This window comes from Trematomus bernacchii, unplaced genomic scaffold, assembly GCF_902827165.1.
Source record: "Trematomus bernacchii unplaced genomic scaffold, fTreBer1.1, whole genome shotgun sequence".
In the NCBI taxonomy this organism is placed as follows: Eukaryota; Metazoa; Chordata; class Actinopteri; order Perciformes; family Nototheniidae; genus Trematomus; species Trematomus bernacchii.
The window spans coordinates 14,838,222-14,858,492 of record NW_022988050.1 but is presented as its reverse complement, the minus strand read 5'-3'; the positions used below and the strand labels follow the sequence as shown (position 1 = coordinate 14,858,492).

Below are 20,271 nucleotides of genomic sequence, written 5' to 3'. Positions count from 1 at the left end.
GAAGTCTATGAAAAAAAGACTTCTCACCTAATTGTATAACTTTGGGCCATAGTGCCTTGTTTTTCATCTTACAGCTTTAACCCTTACACAGTATATTTGTATTTCATGCCTGGAGCCCGTTCATTCCAATGAAAGTTGCTCAGTGGCGAATGAAGCCAATATGGCCTGACTTGAGAGCAAAGGTACCCGTATCTGGACCCAGTGTGTGCACTTCAGATGTCCTTAAGCCCCGCCTCAGATCTCCCGCTCTCGACTCAGTCATATATGGAGATGGGAAAAAAATGATTCTGAATTCGACTTTCAGCGCATTGTACCACTTTTAGATCTTAATGATTTAAATTAGGTGTTAAGTGGTATGTTAAGTGTTTGTAGTGGGTAGTCAATTTAATTAAAAAAATTATCCGCTGCATTACGTCGCTTTCCCAATGTAAATATTCTGGGCCCAAATGATGTCACAAACTGACACATAAGTTGTCATATCACCGTTTGGCCACTACAACAATCTGCACCAGCACTTCCTGGGGGCTGGTTTAAAATGGCAGTTCACAAACGGCTGATGTCATGGTGACTACGTCCACTCCTCATTTACAATCTGAAACACATACAAAACACATTATGGCGGCAGCAAAGCAGCCATTGACGGAGATACAAATGTCACACATTTTTTGTCAAAAGTGCTAGTGAGGAGTAAGGGCAGAGAGCGACACAGTGGCAACGAAAGAGAGTGTGAAGAGACTGCTGCTGAGGTCAGCAGAGACGTGAGGCTGTACTCTGAGCTGTCTGGACCCTGCATAAGGGACAGAGGGAGAGATTCAGACAGGATGTGAAATATTGAGTGGGAGGGAGAACCTGACAGCGGACGGGAAAACTGATAGAGGGCATAAGGTAAAAAAAAACGACTGCCTTGCCTATTGTTGTCGTTTGATTTGTATTTGGCACGCAGGTGTTCTTAGTTGTAAAGTCGGCTGCAGCTTTGAGTAATTTGGGGTTAAGCTCTGAGACACATTTAGGTTTTTTTGGGATTCAAGCTGCTTCTGCCAACAGAGTAAAAGAGAGAAAGTACTAGAAACAGACAGACACTCCAGCTTCTCCCTGCTCCTGTAACAAGCTGTCATCTTGATGCAGGTTGTTTTTCGGTCTTGCAGTCAAAGGTTAGCTCCATTTCCCCCCGGGCTCGCAGATGTTCCTTTTCCTTTCCCTAGTGATAAAGTCACAGCTCGCCAACATGTCCACCCTGATGCTGAATGTCAAAAGACAGACACCAGTCAGGAGGGATGAACTGTTTCCTTCAGTCACAGCACCCATTTCACTTTTAGTGAAGCACTTCAAATGTTGCAAAGAGCATGGAATACAGGACAGTGGCAAGTCGACTAGGAGGAGGCTGCCAATTAAAAACAAACAAATGCACAGATGCAGTTCAACGCACAAAGGTTTTGGTACATTAATATTGAAAAATAACAACAAATACAGAATACTACATTTCACATTACTTTAACTTTACCTAAGATATCAATTTCATACATTCTTATGCTTCTACTCTACTACATCTCAGAGGCCAATATTGCACTTTGAATGTGTTTATTTGTCCGATAATTTACTGGTCAGATTACAGATTTTCATCTCCTTCCTGTCCAGTGAAAAACATTTATTTTCACATGTGTTGATTGTGAATGTTTGTGATAAAAACCATTGTCTCAGAACTCAAAACAAGAGCTGTTTTGGGGAAATGTTACTATTTCAATGATTTACTTTATCCCAAGGGTGAAGAAGGGGTGTTTCGATACAGTAAGGTTGGAAGGAGATATTTTTGTACATTTTACAAATTAACCTTTTTGCATTATTTCGCAATTTAAACGTCCAAAACATTTATCTCGCAAAACAGAAAAAATGTGTTCAAACAATAAGTGGCCTGCAAAGCAGAAAATATTTATAAATATGTTTTATTTATTTACCCAGTTCTTTTTTACTTAATGAAATTATATTATACACTATAATATAATATATTATAATATAATGTATCATTTAATAATAATACCTATTTTTATAGAGCGTTTATACTTTTACACTTTACAGATACATATTAAAATTCATATATAGATTATATAAAAACATCTAAATTATAAAATACACTACATTAATTACACATTAAAAGCAGTTTTGAAGAGGTGAGTTTTAATGAGTGTTTTAAATGTGGACAGATGGGATGTGTATGGGGAGGTTAACTTTGTTAGACTACACTGGTTGGTTTTGAATCTAGACTTAAAAATCAGTCTGAACAATGCTGGCGGTCGATGATTGACACAGTAATTGAATCTCCGGTCACAGCCAATTTCTCTTGGGGGGCAAAACCTTGTTATCTTATCTTGTAAACAAAGCTTTCTGTTTAATTTTCTCCATCGCCTCCTCTTTCTTTCTTTCCTTCCTCTGCCTCTATTAATATTTTAGTATTTGTTTGTTTTCCAAATAGTTTTAATAATTGAGAATAATTGAAAGATCTGGCACACAGCACACAACATATGTTTTGCTGGATTCATGAGTAATGTAATCGATGTTGGACATGACTTTAATTTTCTCATCTCAATCTCAGAAAGAAATATAATTCTCCCTAAAGATACTGAACTATTCCTTTTGTCCACAGTAGTGCTGAATACACACACCTGGTTATACAGTATACTGTCCCTTTGCTGGCAATTTTGTTTTGCAATTTTCCTCGCTCCTCTCACCTTAACAGTCCCTCCCACAAGACCACCACTGAATACTAATTTGTCATTGCGAGTATATTTTTAAATAAGCATGCATGTATGTGCGTAGCCGGGTGTGTGTGTGTGTGTGTGTGTGTGTGTGTGTGTGTGTGTGTGTGTGTGTGTGTGTGTGTGTGTGTGTGTGTGTGTGTGTGTGTGTGTGTCTGTGTGTCTGTGTGAGGGACAGACTGTGATTTGCTGGCCATGACTGAGGGAAGGAGTAAGGGAGGGAGGGAGAGAGTGAGAATCGCATTGACGAAGAGAAGGCAGAGAGAGCCAGAGCGCCGTCCCTATCAGCTTCATTTTCACTCTGCGACTCAGGCAGCCAGCTCTCCTTTCCTCTCCACCTCCTCCTCCGTAGAAGCAGCAGCAGGAGGGAGAAGGAAAGCACTCGAGCTCTGGATTGGACGTGGAAGATTGCAACAGATAGATAAAGCAGGCATCGGCACACAAAGACAAGGAAGGCATGAGAGACATCGCAGCAGGAGAGCTGCATTGTTTCCCCTCAGACCCCCACACCGTATGACCGTACGATGGGAAGGGACTAAAACCAAAGAGAGTCTGAAGTGGAATCGCAGAGGAAACTGACAGCAGAAGTCATGGACAGAAGAAAAACTGAGATAATCTGACAATCAGCACTGTAAAACTGATGGTATCCATTTTACTGCGGGAGCAACAGGAACGTTCAGCGCTGAATTTCTTATTCTCCTTCATCCGCTTCTTTTTTTAAAGTGTTTAATTTATATTTCTGGGCTTGTGACGAAATCAAGCCTGCTCTTTGGATTCTCTTCTCTGAAGTCCGAAGGCGGCTGTCCTTCCCTCCCACCCCCTCTGTATCTTCCTTTGAATTTTTTAAGGCTAACTGCGTGTTACATGAGCCTAGAGAGCGTATTGTGTGTGTTATTATACCTCTTGATTTCCGCATTTTGAACCCATCTGTTTCATGCTGGCTGTCCGTTCACACCTCTGCCAGTGCTTCATACCATCTGTGAAAGTGTCAGCTTTGGTCCCTGTGTTTGTGCATGCTGTGTGTACCTGTTAGTGCAGGTTTAACGATTTATTGCTTTAGCGTGTTGTCATTGGATTTTGCTAAAAAGGTGGCAGCTGGACAGGTGTCACCTTTAGGTAACTTGGCAGAGGCTCATGTCCCTTCTGAGGCCGTGTAGGGAGAGTGTGTTTGTCTGGAGAGAACTACACATTTAACTGCCTTGAACTACAGTTTAATTCCCATTAAACCTAATAGACCAACCCACGCGCTCGCAGTGGAAGAAAGGGGGCTGGATTTATTGTTACCTGCGGAGTTGAGCTGCAGCACAAGAGTCGTTTGTCTCATATATAATTAATGGCTGCCTTATCAATAATTCACCGTCATCTGGGCACCCCGTTGTTGCCTGGTGGGCGTTGATCAAGACTCTCCGGGGCGAGACTGTTGAGGCTTGATTCCTGCTGATCGCCGCTGACAGCAGCCTGATGATGTGTTGCCTCCCCCTGCGCTCTCTGCTTATCACCGGCTGCTTCCAGTAACAACTGAATTCACTTCCAGTTGTCTGTTGGCACATCTACTGGACCAGAAAAACCTTATTTCACACTTTTTATCTCCTTGGATCAACTTGTTTTCTGCAGGACTTTAATACAAAACTGAATTATTCGAGCAGAGTTTGAATGCATTTTTTTGACCTGGACCACCATCTCGGGACATGATCGGTGTTAACAGCCTGCACTCTGCAGGGCGCCTACGCTCACGCTCTCTTTGCACCGTACGCTACGGAAGGGACTTCCGGATGATGGACCCTTTTCGCTACCCCAGAACCCCTCGCTCACGTTCACTCAAACCCATGGTGTTTCCTGACCTGCTGGGGAAAGCTCAGGACGGACAGAATCACCCGCAGGCCAGAAAGAGGAGAAAGGTACCCTCATCCTGTCACTTTTACATTTACAAGTCATTCAGAAACATTGTTTATTATCCTAAAAGTGCTCTTGATCCACATATTCGCAACCTGAAGTTCAGAGATTAATAATTTGTTCCTACCTCCTTTCATGATACATATCAAATGTATCTTACCCCACATAACCTTGTACAGAGGTGTGTGTAATAATTTGGACTTTAGAAAAAATAATAAAAGGCTTTCAACATGACTTGATCCTTAATACCAATGATTCTTGACTTCACTTGGACTTGAGCATTCTGACTTGAAAATACTTTATACCTTCCCCCGAGTTAAAATAATGATGTTATTTGTGCCACAAATTCATTTCCTGAATGAAGTAATGTTGATGCCATTCATCCCTAAGATCCACTTTGTTAAAACCATCCAAAAGCATCCAATCACTATGCAAAGGGAACCAGGAAGAAATAACATTACTAGAAGCCAGCGTTATAATTAGGGATACGTTTTTTTTGTACCTATTCAAATGTATTAGCATCAGTCTTGAATTTAGTTTTGTGACAATGACTTGCTAGCCCCTTAAATTACAGCTCATAATAGCTGGCCTAGTAGGGTTTGCATTGTGAATAATCCAATGCATCCACTTCTTATTTCAGCTATAATCCTCCCACATACAAACCATTATCGCATCACATATTATAAGGATTGTATTTATTATTGATTTAACATCTAAACACTTTGTTTACATCCACATATGGACAGTACGATGTTTGATGAAGGAGATTGGTTGACTGCCAGCTCAGAACAGCAGGTTGTGTAAAGGCACCACTCAAGGCTAATGGCTCTCATTTGCTGGCACTCGGTGACGTTTGTAAAGCAAGTTGGATAAGATGAGAAACATCCATCGTTGCCTTAATGACTCCAGACTGAATGAGGCTGATTTACACTCTATACCTCCTTTTACTTCATCATCTTCAGTCATCTTTCAATCCACAGAGTCCCTCTGCTGTTGATAGTGTTGTGTTCCCATAGGTTTCCCTTTTGTACAAATGAAAAACATTCTTCAGGGACAAACCTTAAATTAAGCAGTTTTTCTTCACTTTTGTAGCCAGAAAATATGCTGCTGTTGTGGCAAATCAGTAAACTTCTTACAGCTTACAAATTCTCCGTTAATATTTGATATCAACCCGATTTGTGCTACAGAAGCAGTTTGTCTTTCACTTTAAAAATTGGCCAACTCTTGGAAGCTCAGCTGTATTTCTGTGATTACTCAAATATAGGAGCACATTTAGTGTGAATGCCATTATATATACAGTAGAGTATATATGGAAACCAGAACTGAAATCTATTATGGTCCAGGCTGGATGGTTGTTAATATTCATTGGATAATTCCGATTCAGTTTCGAAGAAAACTCTGGAAATGAACCCGATTAGGCATGCTGAATCAAACCCTATTGAACATCCAATTTCGTTTGACTAAACGTCACAAGGCAACAAAATCATATTCATAATATGTTGGAAGTGTGAGACAGCAGAATCCAAGTGAAGAGCATTAGCAGGAGCTCTTTAATCAAAGGAATGAAATGGGAAATTATCGATTCTAGCTGAGTGTGATGTTTCTCACACCACGTGGAAATATTGGCCTTGGATGGAAAGAACGTATGGTAACGGTCTATGAGGAATTCAGAGGTGAACAAGGTTGTGATGAAATGTCTTTAGGCGTCCTCTCCATCACCTCTGCTGACACTGCTGTCTATCAGCTGCATCCTCTGCCTCCATCTGATGGATTCATGCTGCGGCGTCAGTAATGTGTCGCAGGTCTTGATTGTCACTGCACATTTTGAGGAAGTGGAAGTGCTGTCCAAATCCTTTCTGTGACGAGAGGTAGCTTCAACATGAGACTCTCTCATATTTTCTCTCCCTGTTGTGTTATTTTTAGATTAAGGTGATAATGAAATTAAAAGAGTATTTTTCTTCTGAGAGGGGAAACAATAAGCTGAAACAAAAAAATGATAAAAATCTGGTGCAAGTGAATCAAACCTCAATTACAGGATAATGAATAACTGGAATACATTTGAATTTGAACAAAAAAACATTGAGAAAAACCTACTAGTTATTATAGAAATTAAGCATTAATGCAGTTATATATACGCAGTTATATATATATGCATCTTACTTTGTGGCAATGCCAGATTAATTTGCCGTTTATCCAGTCCAGGGAACTATTGATTTACAGTAATACAGTTTGTCTGGTTTAATTAGACCAGCGCTACCAGTCATTTAACTTCTTTATGGCAATATGGATTTTTATACCAGTTAGGCTTTCAATCATTAGGTTTATACTTTGATTCATTTTCCTAAAAGATGTGTGGGAGAAATATAACTATGTCATGATATATCCAGTACCAATTAAAGGTACTTAACTTAAGTATTTGCCTTTTATGTTACTTCACCATTCTAATCCACTACTACTACTAAGACTACTGCTACTATACCACTACTACCACTTTAGTATGGAAGCTCTAAAAGCTTTTGTTTGTAAATTGTATTTCCGCTGTTTTCCAGGGAGTGAAGTTAATTTCTTTCTTTCCTCAAGTTGGCAAGTTATTTATCTCATTATCCCAACCTTATTTTTTAGAACTACCCAGATAACGGATCAATATTCTTGAGTATATGAGATCATGAATCTTTCTTGAGACAAGTAGATTTGTTATTTTGTGATGTTGATATAAATAAATTGTGAACTTAGGAAAATATATAAAATTAACTTGTTATCAGAGGAAACCGAGGAAATGAAATGTTTGAACCATGGGCGTTTAGAGCTTCCGTACTCAAGAAACAGATCTTCCAACATCTGGAGTGTTTTAATTGATTCATTTTTTATCTGACAAACACTCCCAACAACCCGGAATTGTACAAATGTAAAAAAAACAGCTTGCCTGCACTTGATAAAGACGTTCTTATTTTTCTTGATTACTCAGTCAATCAACGTATTCTGTACTATAGCATTACGATGAATGTGTGACCTCTGCTGTGCTTGCACACGTCTTTGTTGTGTTTTTCTTTTTATCGATTGTTTTTTTTTTGTGTTCATGCTCTTAAGCTGTAACGGTGGGTTACGTATTGTAACCCTAGTTATATAAGCACAGGCGGAGCCCTCTACTGGACTCTATGGGTACTACCTCTCAACCATACTATGCGAGCATTCACTTACTGAGATATTTATAACCGTAGCCGGCCCCCGGGGCGGGCCTACCTGAATGCGTGCACAAGCCCACCGTATATAAGGCGGCCACGCCTCCCGTTCCCGTCATCCTACACTTCTCTTCAGCAAGGAGCATAGGACAGACAGGGCCCCGAATAAAGGGCTCCGCCTGGGCTTATATAACTAGGGTTACAATACGTAACCCACCGTTATATCTCACACAGGCTCCGCCCTCTACTGGACTCTGTGGGTACAGTGGGTGGAGCCCTGATGCCTAAACGCCCTGTCGTCCAACAACATCGAGTCACCACACTGCCCCTGACCGGCTTTTGGTTAACAGCCACTGCACCGCAATCTCCTCTCCTCCGGTTGTGACCGTGGAGAAGTGGGGGCCGCAGTTTACCTGGCTGGTAGAGCACACTCAGACACGCTTACCTCGTGAATAGTGTGCCTGGAAAACAGTGAGGAGGGCTCTCCCTGCCTGCCATAGGCAGGAAGTTAGAATCCCCCAGCCCTGTATGGGGCTTACTGCACACCATGTTTCCCGGGTCCCCAAGGAGCATGGGAAAACATAAGTGCATTATGTCCAGGGGGGGGGGGGGTCAGATACCTGCTGACCCCAGCCCTGCATGGGACCTACCGTGCACCACGCCTCCCAGGTCCCTAAGGAGCATTGGGAGAACGTAAGTGCACCACGTCCCCCACACTCAGACACGCTTACCCGTGAAGAGTGTGCATGGAAAATAGTGAGGAGAGTCCCCCAGCCCTGTATGGGGCTTACTGCACACCATGTTTCCCGGGTCCCTAAGCAGCATGGGAAAACATAAGTGCACTATGTCCAGGGGGGGGGGTCAGATATCTGCTAACCCACAGGTGGCGCGTAGCCTGCCTGCATCGAGCAACATCCCCAGATACTGCACCTGCTGGTAAGGTATGGGGGAGCTCTTCTTCCAATTGACCGCAAAACCCAACTTGGTTAGGTGTAGGATCAATTGGGCTGTGTGAAACATTGCCCATTCCCTGGACCTGGCCATGACTATGAGGTCGTCTAGATAAAAGAACACCCTCATGCCACGGTCGCGCAGCGGCTGAAGCGCTGTGGCCACACATTTGCTGAACGTGCGTGGGGATAGGGAGTAGCCAAACGGTAGGCTGTTGTACTCGTAGGCTACCCCCTGGAAGGCAAAACGCAAATACTTTCTGTGCTTGAAGCAATTTTCAACATGAAAGTAAGCGTCCTTCAGGTCGATGGTTGTGAACCAATCGCCCGGCTGTCCTAGTTCCAGTAATAATGCCATCTTCACACAGACGGTGAAATGCATCAGTCAGAGCTATTACACCAGGCAAGGTGTGTTTTCTGACAACAGACAATAGCGTCTCTTGAGTCCCCCAGAGACATCACACGGCAGGCAGCGGCAGCGGCCACACCGTAGACCAAGCTACTAATTCGGCCTTGCGGCCAAATAATCGCTCTAATCTGGTGAGGTGGGGGCATCTCTAGCAATGAGCGAGATGTCCAACACATCCGTGTTTATTTGCAGCCGCCCTTTCACGCGGCAGCGGGGCAGAGCTCCTTTCAGCTCTCTGCCCAGCCTGCTGCCCGCTGGGAGAAGTTGCGCTCCGCCGCCATGGTCATCACCTAGGGGGAAGTACAGCCCTGGGTGGTGGACTTCCATGGACGCCGGACCCGGAAATGCCCGACAACGGCAAACGGAGCCATCCGCCCCGCTGGAATGGCGAACGTGAATGGCACCGCCTCGGCCATATCCTGGTCCCCCAAACACTCGAAGCAGAGGTGGTGGGGATCGGCGCCCGCTATTTAAGCCAGGGCACGAAGGACAGGCCCGGGTCTCTAGAAGTGGCGACTCCGTGGAGGTATGATAACTCTTTCTTCTTCTTTCAAACGTTTTACTTTCTCTACTTCAGTTGTTGCTCGCTCGCTGAAGAGAAAAGGATGACGGGAACGGGAGGCGTGGCCGCCTTATATACGGTGGGCTTGTGCACGCATTCAGGTAGGCCCGCCCCGGGGGCCGGCTACGGTTATAAATATCTCAGTAAGTGAATGCTCGCATAGTATGGTTGAGAGGTAGTACCCATAGAGTCCAGTAGAGGGCGGAGCCTGTGTAACTGCATTTTTGCTCTCTGCCACTCAATGCATTTGAGTCAAAGCAGCTAAATTATTTATTGGGGCAGATTGATTTGCTCGTCTGTCCGTTGGCAGGCGGGTGCTCGACAGATAATGGCTTTGTAACTGATGTTGTGGTGGTCTGCTGATTGGAGGATTGATGGATTGTTCGGCAAAATAAAATGAATTGGGCTCAGGCAAAGGGCTGTTTGAGAAGCGTGAAAGGGGATGACATTTCCCTGAGTACAATTTATTGAATGAGGCCGGGCTTGCCCACCCTGCTGTAATATTTGATCAAACCACTCAACATTGCTGCTGTTAGTCATATTTGTCTAAAAGATGGTCTTGTTTTCCCTCTGCAGGCTCTCTACAACTCAATCAAGAATCAGAAGCTGCAATGGACACTGTAAGTCTTCTTATGTTCATATTTTTCACCTTAATTTGTTCTACTTCTCTGTGACAATGATTAACTCAACCACACATTTAAGGAGACACTACTGGTGAAATGGGTAAAAATCTAACTTATAAATATCACCATGAAACCAGCCGAGGTGTTTACTTATTTAAGAGATTTATTTTCTGCATTTCAAGTATAAATTATGCAAATGAGTGCTAACTTTTGCTGAATTTAGGACACATTTAACGACACGAATACAAAAAAGTGCAGTTATCCAACATCTAAATGTGTATTTTGGATTTTTTTAAATTTATGAATAATGCATGAGAAAAGGCTGTGTTTGGCTGTAGTGTCCTGCCTTCAATATACACACACACACACACACACACACACACACACACACACACACACACACACACACAGACTGTCCTGACTGACAGGAAACAATAAGGGATATTGATAAATCCGTTTAGCGTCTTTATTAATGACGCGAGCGTTGTCTGGCATGCGAAGGAAACATTAGTGTGTCAAGGGTTGCTATTCTCGATCACAGTTGCAGAGCGCCTCAGAGATGCCAATTAAGTCACTAGCTTTCCAAGCTTTGTTGCCATAGTTACGGCACCATGGATACGACTCCATAGCTACCGCATTGCTCTTTCCTCCCTGTGTTCTCTCAGTAGCAAACACACACAGGGTACCAGATGGATATGCCCATGTGCAAATGTACACAGGAAACGTGTTTGTGCGGCTTCAGTACATGTGAATATGAAGGGGAAGAAGAAAAACAATGACTAACAGAGAGAGAGGGATGATTTAAATGGCTCTTTACCTGCATCCTGTACAAAGGTGTGACCACAGCCTCCCACTACCTCTCCAAAAATAGCTGCAGCAGCGCTCCTGAAGCAGCAGGAAAAAAAGTGGTCAGAGGAGCAGATCGAGGAGGAGATCCGCAGAGAGCCAGGCAATCCAGTTTAAACATCTCCGCTGACATATAGACAGCTATTTAAACACTGCCACCACATAAGAGGCCACGCGGGGATAGAAAATATGTCATTTTTTTAAGACGCGTAAACACCACCGAGCAAATGGAGAATCCACCTCCAAACAAAAAGTAATTACAGATAAAGAGACTCGGCTCGCAGCAGTGTTTTTTTCCTCTTTGGCAGCAGAGATATGCACATTTTTTTCAGCATGCCAGTATCATTGAAATAGAGTAAATCGTGCTCTGAAAACACTTTTTGGAAGCATACAGTAGCACAGTGTCACTTTTGCCACCACGTTCACACCCTCCTTGCTTAGTTGATGCATATTTCATCACACAGACAGAGGACATTTTTTCACTTGCTAACTCAGTTGACTGCGAACACAACACCCTGTGACACACTTCTGTTGTGTATCCATTTTGAGGCTGCTTTGGTCTTGCTAGGAATGTTTGTCTTCATGTTGTGTTTGCAATTTGCAGATTTTAATCACAGCAAAACAAAGTGTGTATTATATTCTGTTATACTTTAACAGTTTTCACACAATGCATTTGCCTCGGTATTCTGGTGCATGATGAAAAACAATTCTGTGAAAGACGATAAACATAATGCATTTTGCTAGTTTATATGAGAATAGTATACTAGAAAAAGAGTGGATTTCAAGGATTTGAAAAGATACGTTTTAAGCCATTAAAGGGCAGAGTTGGCAGTCAAAATAGAACATTTTTATCCTTGACTTTAAAGTGGGGCTTGTCTAATATCATCAGGGAGACTATTCCAGGTCTGTGTTGCAAATGAATATTGGATATAAACAATAAAATAGGCAGTAAAAGAAAGAAAACATTATAAATACTTCACTAAAGGGACAAATTAGAAGAAAAACGACATGATATTTACATTTACATACGTATATATATACAGTACTGTACATATTATTGTAGTATGAGTTTTTTCAAATGCAAATAGAAACTTTGTATTCTATATATAGAGCGGTAGTATTGATTTTCTAATTTACTAGCAGATTGAGGCTTAATAAAAACACTGTGATCGAGGTGTGATTTCAGACCCTAAGACAAACCATTTGCTGCAATAACATGGATACAACTTGTATGTGAAATCTGAAATATTGTGTTATTACAGGTGTGTGTCCGTGTGTGTGTATGTGTGTGGGCACAGAGTATTATAGGACAACGCAAAACACACAGCGATGGATGTTATTTTACACCCCCACAGAGAAAAGACACAACCACTCTCTCAACCGTGCAGTTGGATGCACCCGCATGTTCTCCTCTCTCACACACACACACACAAACACACACACGCACGCACAAACAGAGACGTATACAGTACACACAAGCTTCCTCATTGAGGAGAGGTGGTGGTGGTGGGCACTAAAAGAGAGACGCAACAAGTCGGAGATACAGGGAGATCTGTTGATAGAAACTTTGTGTACATGGTGGAATTTCTACGGAAGACAATTAGAGCAAGACATAAATACATTAAAGATTAGGTTTTTTTAATTCATTTTACATTTCGAGATTAAAGTCAAAATGTCGAGAATACAGTAGAATTGAGAATCCTCTTTAAGTCTGACGTTTATTCTCAACATTTCTACTTTGTTCTTGATACTTCAACCTGAGTCTCGTACACTTGTGTTTCTATTGGCAACACATTATAGGCTAAGGGGAGGGACATCTGTAAGCGGTTGCCCAATCACAACAGAGCCATCCAGCTAACCAATCAGAGCAGACTGGGCTCTGGTTTCAGACAGAGGGTGAAAAGAGGTGCTGCAGCACAGACAGTATGAGAAACATAAAGAGCTTTTTGAACATTAAAGCATGGAGACATGTCACAGTTTAACCACCATGGGGTCCAGAGCCTTCAGCCGCTCTGCACCCCGCCTCTGGAACTCCCTCCCAACTGACATCCGGAATATTGACTCTGTCTCCATTTAGTCTCAAAACATATCACTTCACACTGGCATATCCATCCTGATCACATGACACATCCTCTGTCCTTATTGATTATATTGTCTGGTCTTTCTGCTGGTGTTTTGTTTTGTCTTTGTTGGGTGATATGACAGTATAAACCGTGCAACAGTAGAAATGTGTCAACCAGTCGAGAATCTTTCAAAGCTTTTCTCCGAGGTAGCTATTCTCAAATGATCTAGTGATCCTCGTTTGATTTCGCCCCATTGCTATGGAATGGTGAGAAGAGATGTGGTTCTCAAATAACCAGACATTCCCACTGTATTTTGTCAGCTTATTTATATTGAAAAAATGTAAACTTGCAGCATACAGTAAATCAAGTCTTTGTTTACTGTAGCCTACTCCATAGATCAAAAAAAATGTATTTGAATTTTTCACCGATTATCCGTAAAGCCTGTTACACTAAAAATGATTGTCATAAGGATCCTTAAAAAAACACTTATTAATTGAGTTTACAAAACATTTACTGTATTGTGATATAGTCCCCAGGATAGACATTTACATAAATTGAGATGCAACAAAAAATATCTGCCTTCTCTTTTTTCCCCATTGTGCATGACCCTAATACTCCTCTGTAGAATATGACAGTAGGACATGATGAGTGCAGCGTGGAGATTGAAATGTGTGAAATGAGTGATGGGAGAGGGACAGATGAGACCCCCTCTGCTCCATTATTCCTTTAATTCTGCTAATCCCCTGTCTCACTATTGTCTGCTGCCTCCATCTCTCACCTGCCAGATGTGTGCCATCCGCACATATATATATATATATATATATATACATGTATGTATATATCAATGTTCATTAATGGACTTTTTATTGTCTTTCTTTTCTCTCAGTTTCATTCGTTTTATTTCCCTTTTCTTTCTAGTATTTTGCCTTGCATTTCCTATTCTTTTATTTATTTTCCTAGAATTTACTTTTTTCCTGCCTGTATTTTTTATCTCTTTCTTTTATGGTCATTCTTTTATTTATTTTTTGTTATCGGTTTTTTCTATGAATGTAATGATTTCCCTTTGTTTCTCTACTCCATGCCCTGCTTCTTTTCCTTTTGTTCTTTTCATTTCATTTTCCTTTTCCTTTTCCTTTTCCTCTTCTCTCCTCCCCCAATCAATTTCCCTCTTTTGATATGTTTCATTTCCACTCAATGTTGTTGTTATCCTTTCTTTTGTTACCTCTGTTTCTTTCTTTTTTTCCTAATCTTTTAAAAAAAATATTTCCTACCTTTTCCTTTAATCTCCTTTTCTTTAGTCTCTTTTTTGTACTTTCCTTTCCTTTTTCTTCTTTTTCCTTTTTCTGTTACCTTCCTTTTTTTCTTTATTTACTTTTTTCCGCAACCTTTCCTTAGTTCAGTGTTCGTTACCAGTCTTATCCTGTCCTCTCCTTTCCTTAAAATGTTTCCTCTCACTTGTGTCCCTGTCTCCTTCTCATAATTTCCACCCTATTCGAAGGGGAAGCATTTACGCAATGTGGTGCCTTTTCATTTCAGGTTCTCACTTTGTATTTCTTCACCCCTTTCCCTCAAACTATTTTAGGAGAGTGCATTTACGTAGACACGTTGTGCCTCTCTTCCTCTGTTTCTTACTTCTCTCTTCCTACCCCTGTCTCTCAGACCTATCCTAAGGGAGCAGACACGTTCTGCCTCTCTATCTCCGAGGGTCAAAGATTCATATGGCCAGGGATTCCTTTGAGCGATATGCGCTGGCCCGTGCCTTAAAGGACACCTATCATGCTATATTTAAATGATATATTGTAGGGCCATACCTATACAAGGTATATTTATAAGTTTCTGTTTTCAAAATACCAAACAGATCATGATTTTAAGCCATGCCTCATTTCGCTCTATTTGCTGTTCTCCAGCACTGTTTTTGCAGGGGGATGATTCTGTGAGCTGCAGCTGACCACGCCCCCCTGCAGGAGAGGGGAGCGCGCTCTGATCAAGTCAGAAGAGGGGGAGAAAAATAGATCTCCGTCCTCCGTGTTTTCTTATAGCCTATTATTATATAGAGTCGTTATTCATTTGTTTTAAAGCTCAATAAATAACAAAGAAGACTTTTGACCGGCACTTTTCTAATTTTGTCCGGAAGATTTCAACTTTAACGGACATCTTGACCGGCGAAAGAAAACCTAACTGAAACTCTGCCGCACGGTCCCCTCGTTCCTTGGAAGAGGCGGAGAGGTGGGTGTTTGTCATCTGCTGGTGGACTAACCGGAGAGAATTACAGTGCTTGCCTCGACGGGGAGGGATTGCATTGAATTAAAGCAGCGGGAGCAAACGCTTGCCTCGGGGAGGGAGAAAGAAAGCCACAGCGGAGAATAAACAGAAGGGTAACCATGGTAACCATGCGCGGGAAGTCTTCTTCGCTGCTTTTGTGGCAGACTACAGCGCCACTTACAGGCCTGGCATATGTACTACAGCGTCTCCAGCGCTTTCGAGCGGCAATGGCCGGCCGTGGCCCAACCCCACATTCCCCTGATAGGTGGAGAGTTGGCCCAATAGCCGTAGCGCCACTTCTGTGACGTCAGGACAGTGTTCAAATCTGGATCAGTTTTTATCAGATCCGTTGCAGCCCCTTTTTTAGAGATTTGGGTATGGAGGAAAATACCTTTTGTTTTCCTTTCCTTTGTTATTGTTTTCCTCTCCCCTCCTCCTCTCACTCACATCATTGAGGATAATGTTCTGCCATCTAAGAAGGATCAGCTTTGTCTTCCCCCCCTCTTCTGTCTCTGTCTCCTCACTCCTCTATCTCTCTCCTCCATCCTCCCCCCCCTCTCTATCTCCTCTCCACTTTGTCTCTGTGTAGAATGGTATTGAAGCAGGCCAGCAGTTACCAGGCAACAGGCTGCATGCTCATTGGCTCCGTCTCCCTTTTCTCTCCCTGGCTCCTGCACGGGGTTAACTGCTGTTATGTTCTGTTGGTTACTCATAGCGTGGTCTCGGGGGGGTTCGGCATACAGCCATCTTTCTATTTTTGGGCTGAACTTTTACATGGGTGCCGGCTGGTGAGGTAACAAGTGGAATTGCCATGCTACCTCACCAGGCAGAGACGTTCAGTGTTGATGCTCAAAGCATTTATCATCTCCTGATGTGACAAATCCCTTTAAAAAAACACTCAAATAATCCATACAGCGTATTGTGAGCGTTTATTTAGAGCAGAATGGGATTAGCACTGCTGTAGTAATGTGTACACTTAGTATTGTCTGGCTGTTTCCAGTGCAAAACATACAATACGGTAATATATGTATATATATATATATATACAAGCAATTCATATACTCAGGAACAGACATTTCGAGGGAATTTAAAGAACAGATGAAAATAAATGCTGTGATGGACACACAAATAATAATGAATAGAGACAATATTTTAAAGAAAGTAAAAAGTAAAACAGAAGGGAAATGCATACATTTAAAAAGAAAAAAGGGGCATAATAGAAGCAACAACAGATACCAAATATTATACCAGTTGGTAAAGAAAAAAATATATAGAATTAAGAATAAATAAAAAAGAACAATTCAAAAAAATAAATCAAACGTGTACAAAATAAAAAAGGGGCTCGTTGACATGAATTTACGTTACAACAAAACACAAATTTTTAAATAAATAATCAAAAAGGGGTTTTTGAAACGTTAAAAAAAGGGTAATAGAGCCATGATAAAACACATACGAAATAAAGCAAGGGTTAATAAACTGGAATATACATTAAAATAGAAACAAAAAAGGGAATGATAAAAAAATTACAATTAAACTTAAAGAAATGTCTACAAATGAAAATAAAATGGACGACTATTTGGTAAAAGTAATAAAAAAGTAATGAAAACTATTTACAACACAAAAATGGTAAAAACAAAATGCAACTTTTAACCAAATGAAATCACCGTAACAAAAGTATTTCATCATCCAAACAATGGCTAAATGCACTGTTGGTGGATAGAAGAGAGATGGAAAAGACCAAAATAAGATACATGTTTTTTGGAAAGACACACACAAACACACACACACACACACACACACACACACACACACACACACACACACACACACACACACACACACACACACAAGAACACATACACTTACAGTACAGCGCACATCAGAGTAGTTTAATACAAAAGCTGCAGTCAAGTGAGCAGGAACTCAGCAGCTCATGAACACTCCTTATTTACAGAGATGGTTCCTCAAGGAATGTTTCTAATGAGCGATCTGCGCAGAAACTTAAGCAACAACTCTCAGCCTGAAAACGTTCTTTAATAAAAAACAGAAGCTGGTAAATTATCTTTTCAGCAGTTTCTCTAATACGTTTTTAATAATGGAATTGAAAGTATGTTACAGTTAACCTCAACGTTGGTCATATTTATTTAGCTGTGTCCCATTCCTATCAGATATGGTGCTTTACACTGTGCTGTCTATTTTTTATTATTTATTGTATCTTTTAAATTTCACCTACACACATTTTAAAAACACTATTAAGATAAAGGTTTGAACATTATGCAGTAGTTAGTAGCCACAAATGTATTATAAAGATACCATCCCAAATAAAAAACAATAGTCGTACTTAAAGAAGTAAAGGATAAAAGAAAACAACAAAGTTTAAATAATTCATAAAAGTTCCAATAATAAGCAGTAACAGTCACGTACAATTTGCTGCAGCGCGAGCCAATAGAAGCTTTAGTGTAACATAATGATGTCATTATGTGAGCCACCTTTTTATTTTAGCCTTTGCGGACCATTTACATGCACAACAACCTATATAACACACCACAGGAAAACAGGGACAACGCCAAAAAGCATAAGGGTGTCTAAATGTAGATGTATTTTTAAAATAATTGTTGGTGGTAGTGTAGTACTAAAAGTTGATACGGACATACCTCAGGCTAGTATCTAAGAGGTGTTTATATGAACACAATTACCTTTCACACAAATGAATACGATTCTCACACCAATTCAGTTGTTGTGAAACCTTCGATTTCACACAGTCTTCCTCTGCAGATGGAGCTGAAATGTAGATCACATTTCCATTCTTTCTGCGCATTTTAAAGAGCCGTCTTCCAGGCTGGCTTATAAAATAAGACTGAGATTTTATGTTGTATCACTGTGCTATGAAGTATTAAAGTACTCTATGAGGCTTCAAGAGGGTGGAGGAGTAAGAGTGGTGCGCCTGTGTTTCTGAGAGGAGTCGACCGACCCCCCCCAGGGTAAAGATGCCCCTGTTTTTCACCTCAAAGGTGGAGCAAGATAGATGGTGTCACTCTTTAGCTGTGGTTCTTTTTTGATCAAGGAGAGTGCTTCCCAGGAGAACCGGAGCAGGAAGACACACAGTTAAAGCTTTGAAGGTAGCTTACAGGATGCTTTGTAAATGTCTTGTGCAACTATAAAGCTCTGGCAACACACCAGCCGTAGAGGTTGGATATTACTCATGTGTTCTGTATGAAAATAAAAGTTCCCCCAGTACAGTAAGTGTGTGAAATCTCTGGACCTGTTGTCCTGTAACAAGCACAGAGTGAGAGGCACATGGACAGGATGAATGATGATGTGTTTATTCGCATTGCAAATGAGACATGACACATAAGTGTTGATCACCATGGGATCTTTTTTTTTTTTTTTTCATTCTCTTTTTTTTCTTGTCTCCATAGCGACGAGGAAGAGCTGCGGAAGTCGTTCTCGGAGCTCGGGGACAGCCTGTGTGACTCCACCGCCTCCAGATCTCTGAAGGCGGAGGGCAGCAGTGGGAAGCCCCCGACAGAGGAGGCGCATCCGTCCGGGTCGCTGCTCTACAAGAACGGCTTCCTCGTCCGCAAAGTGCACGCAGACTCTGACGGCAAGAGAAGTACGAAGGATATTTTTCTTTACGTTTTACCACCTACAGTTTCAAAATAAGCTCACCTCAAGGTCCATTTAGTATCTATTATTGAACCTTTGATCACACATCGTTAGAGCTGCAACATTAAGTCAGTATGTCGAATAGTCGATCGCCAGTCAATATTTTGCCAACTGTTTACTGTTATGCAAAAATGGCACACATGCTGTTTTCAGCTTCTGAAATATAAAGATTTTCTTGCTTTTTTGTTTTATATCATTGGGAAGTGAATTTTCCAGCTGACTAAACAAGACATTTAAAGACAACTCCTTTGATTTTGAGAGATTGGGATGGATATTTTTCACTATTTTCTGACATCTTATAGACCAAGCTATTAATCGATTAATCTAAATGATTATAAAATAATGAAAAAATGTAAAGGTAATTGTTTGTTTTACCACTACACATGATCTCCACCTAATTTGTTCTGATTTGACATTATTGATAACATTTATATTGACTCAATCTGAAGTTATAAAGTGCTTTACAAAAATGTAAGGAAAAGTTCATAGCTAAAGTTTGTATCAGGTAAAACAAAATTAAATTGTGAGGAAGAAGGATGAATCAGCGTGTTCTAGGTTGACTTTATACGTCTTATTTTACATGAAATGCTTTTCTCCAATCATTTTGAAAGTGTACTGTATGGTTTGTTACCACAGTTCAATATTTGAAGTATTAAGAATATTATAGGCAGATCTGGGTTGAAAATATTAGCTTTTAACTGCTTTTTTTCTGCAACAACAAAAAACGCAATCCTCGAAAGACAATCATTGACATACAGTTGAATTACCCACCCCACAATAAGGTTCAGTTATAGTTAAAGCCAAAAGGCAAAAAGGCTCCATCTTTGAATGCAGTATCTAGTTCTCTGCATACTTTCATGATGGGAATCCCCTGCTGTGATGTTGTGATTTATATCTTTGAATAAATCCTAATTTAATGTGTTCCTTGCCTCCTGGACTTGAAGCTCATACATGTATTTAATTCATATAATACATCAAGTGGAAAGTACTGTAGGTCAAAACTAAATCAAATGTAACATATAAGGCAATTGTATATATGTGTTTTTGATGTTATCACTTTTTCTCCTC

General features: G+C 41.0%; 1 protein-coding gene across 2 annotated transcripts in view; it reads left to right on the top strand.

The window, feature by feature from the left end:
• Window positions 1-20,271, top strand: part of LOC117473711 (PH and SEC7 domain-containing protein 1-like) — an 83,399-nt gene that overhangs the window by 53,653 nt on the left and 9,475 nt on the right. For both annotated transcript variants that reach the window (XM_034119474.1, XM_034119475.1), the window contains 2 exons: window positions 10,320-10,363; window positions 18,957-19,150. In XM_034119474.1, the coding sequence (XP_033975365.1) occupies window positions 10,320-10,363; window positions 18,957-19,150 (238 nt within the window). The remainder of the gene's footprint in view (window positions 1-10,319; window positions 10,364-18,956; window positions 19,151-20,271) is intronic.